This window comes from Halyomorpha halys, unplaced genomic scaffold, assembly GCF_000696795.3.
Source record: "Halyomorpha halys isolate HHAL.00 unplaced genomic scaffold, Hhal_1.1 Scaffold79.1, whole genome shotgun sequence".
Taxonomy (NCBI): domain Eukaryota; kingdom Metazoa; phylum Arthropoda; class Insecta; order Hemiptera; family Pentatomidae; genus Halyomorpha; species Halyomorpha halys.
Genome location: NW_027113124.1, coordinates 749873 through 751432, shown reverse-complemented (window position 1 = coordinate 751432; position 1560 = coordinate 749873). Strand labels below are relative to the sequence as shown.

The 1560-nt window shown below is 33.8% G+C and overlaps 1 protein-coding gene across 1 annotated transcript in view; it reads right to left on the bottom strand.

Moving 5' to 3' along the window:
* The window catches only part of ptc (protein patched), a 157459-nt gene extending 157145 nt beyond the window's left edge, over positions 1-314 (bottom strand). The window contains exon 1 of the mRNA XM_067050757.1: positions 187-314. Coding sequence (XP_066906858.1) covers positions 187-273 — 87 coding nt within the window. The 5' untranslated portion in view covers positions 274-314. The remainder of the gene's footprint in view (positions 1-186) is intronic.
* Positions 315-1560: the final 1246 nt, after the last annotated feature.

Below are 1560 nucleotides of genomic sequence, written 5' to 3'. Positions count from 1 at the left end.
TAATTATATATACATGAACATTTAGATATGTCATAGTTACCTTCATATAATTGGATACACATTTGAATATATTATATAACCCACAGAACAGCATATTATATCGCATAATATGTATATTACTGTAATATATGACTAAATTGCCGGAAAAACAACTTTTAGAAAATATGAAAAAATAAAAAATCTTACCTTCAGTTTTGAACCTAAATGTTTCCATTCCTTCATCTTGAGCATGTGAATTAAAATGGCACAAACACGTATAAAAAATACAAACATTTCCGCTCTCCAGTAGGCGACTAGAGTTGACGCTAGCGGAAGAAGCCGAAACACACTGTGGGACATGACGGCCTACCTGGAGGATGTTGGCTATGCGGACGACGTATGGTTGCTGGACCATGCCCTCTGCATCCCAACCAAGGTCAGATAACCAGTAACATTTAGCTTATAGATCGAACAAAATTGATCAAGTACCCTAGTTCAGAAGCGTAGTAAGGGAGTTCACCACTAGACCGATCAGAGGGGAAGTGTTGGGTAATTACAAAAAGTCTGAAGGATGAATGATTAGTGCTATCACGACATCGGAGTCCATGACAAATAGAGTTTAAATTGTAGACAACTACATATAGTTATTAATAATTGTTAATTATCTAATTGTTAATAGAGGTTGGTAGATTTGTTTTAGGCAGCCCAATTTTAATTTTGTATCTTTAAAAGATTTTTTTTTTTTTTATGAGATAGACTATTTTTATTCTCTTGATTGTAGGAAAAAGTCCGGGTGGCGGTCAATAAAGGTGTCAAAATAGTAAAACAAAACTATTTATTGTTAACCAACGTCTTTACCCACTTTACAGGGCTTCGTCAGGGCTGTCAGATTAAAGCAGAGATGACGAGTGAGCTGACAGCCCTGAAGAAACTCGCCAAAGTGGGGCAAAACGTTGGTTAACATAAATAGTTTTGTTTTACTATTTTGACACCTTTATTGACCGCCACCCGGACTTTTTTCCTACAATCAAGAGAATAAAAACAGTCTATCTCATAAAAAAAAAAAAATCTTTTAAAGATGTTAACCAAGGTTTTGCCCCACTTTGGCGAGTTTCTTCAGGGCTGTCAGCTCACTCGTCATCACTGCTTTAATCTGAGAGCCCTGACGAAGCCCTGTAAAGTGGGGAAGGACGTTGGTTAACAATAAATAGTTTTATATTACTATTTTGATAGCTTTATTGACCGCCACGCGGACAATCTTCCTACAATCTACTTCATACGGTCGACTGCCTTCTTCCAATATTTATATTCTCTAATATTACAATTAAAATCTGTCTCAAATAAGGACACTAAGTATACTTAGACATAATAAAATAACAACAGAATCCAAAAAATAAGGAAACAATAAAACAATCAACATAAAAACGAAAATAAATTTGCAAAGTTAAATTCATATGAGTATTTTTAAACTTTTATTGAAATAATACAATCTGCCACAATCCAGGACAGCAACTAATAAGACTTTAAGTACTCAATTATACCATATGTATATATAATATAAAGAAAAAATAAATAATATAA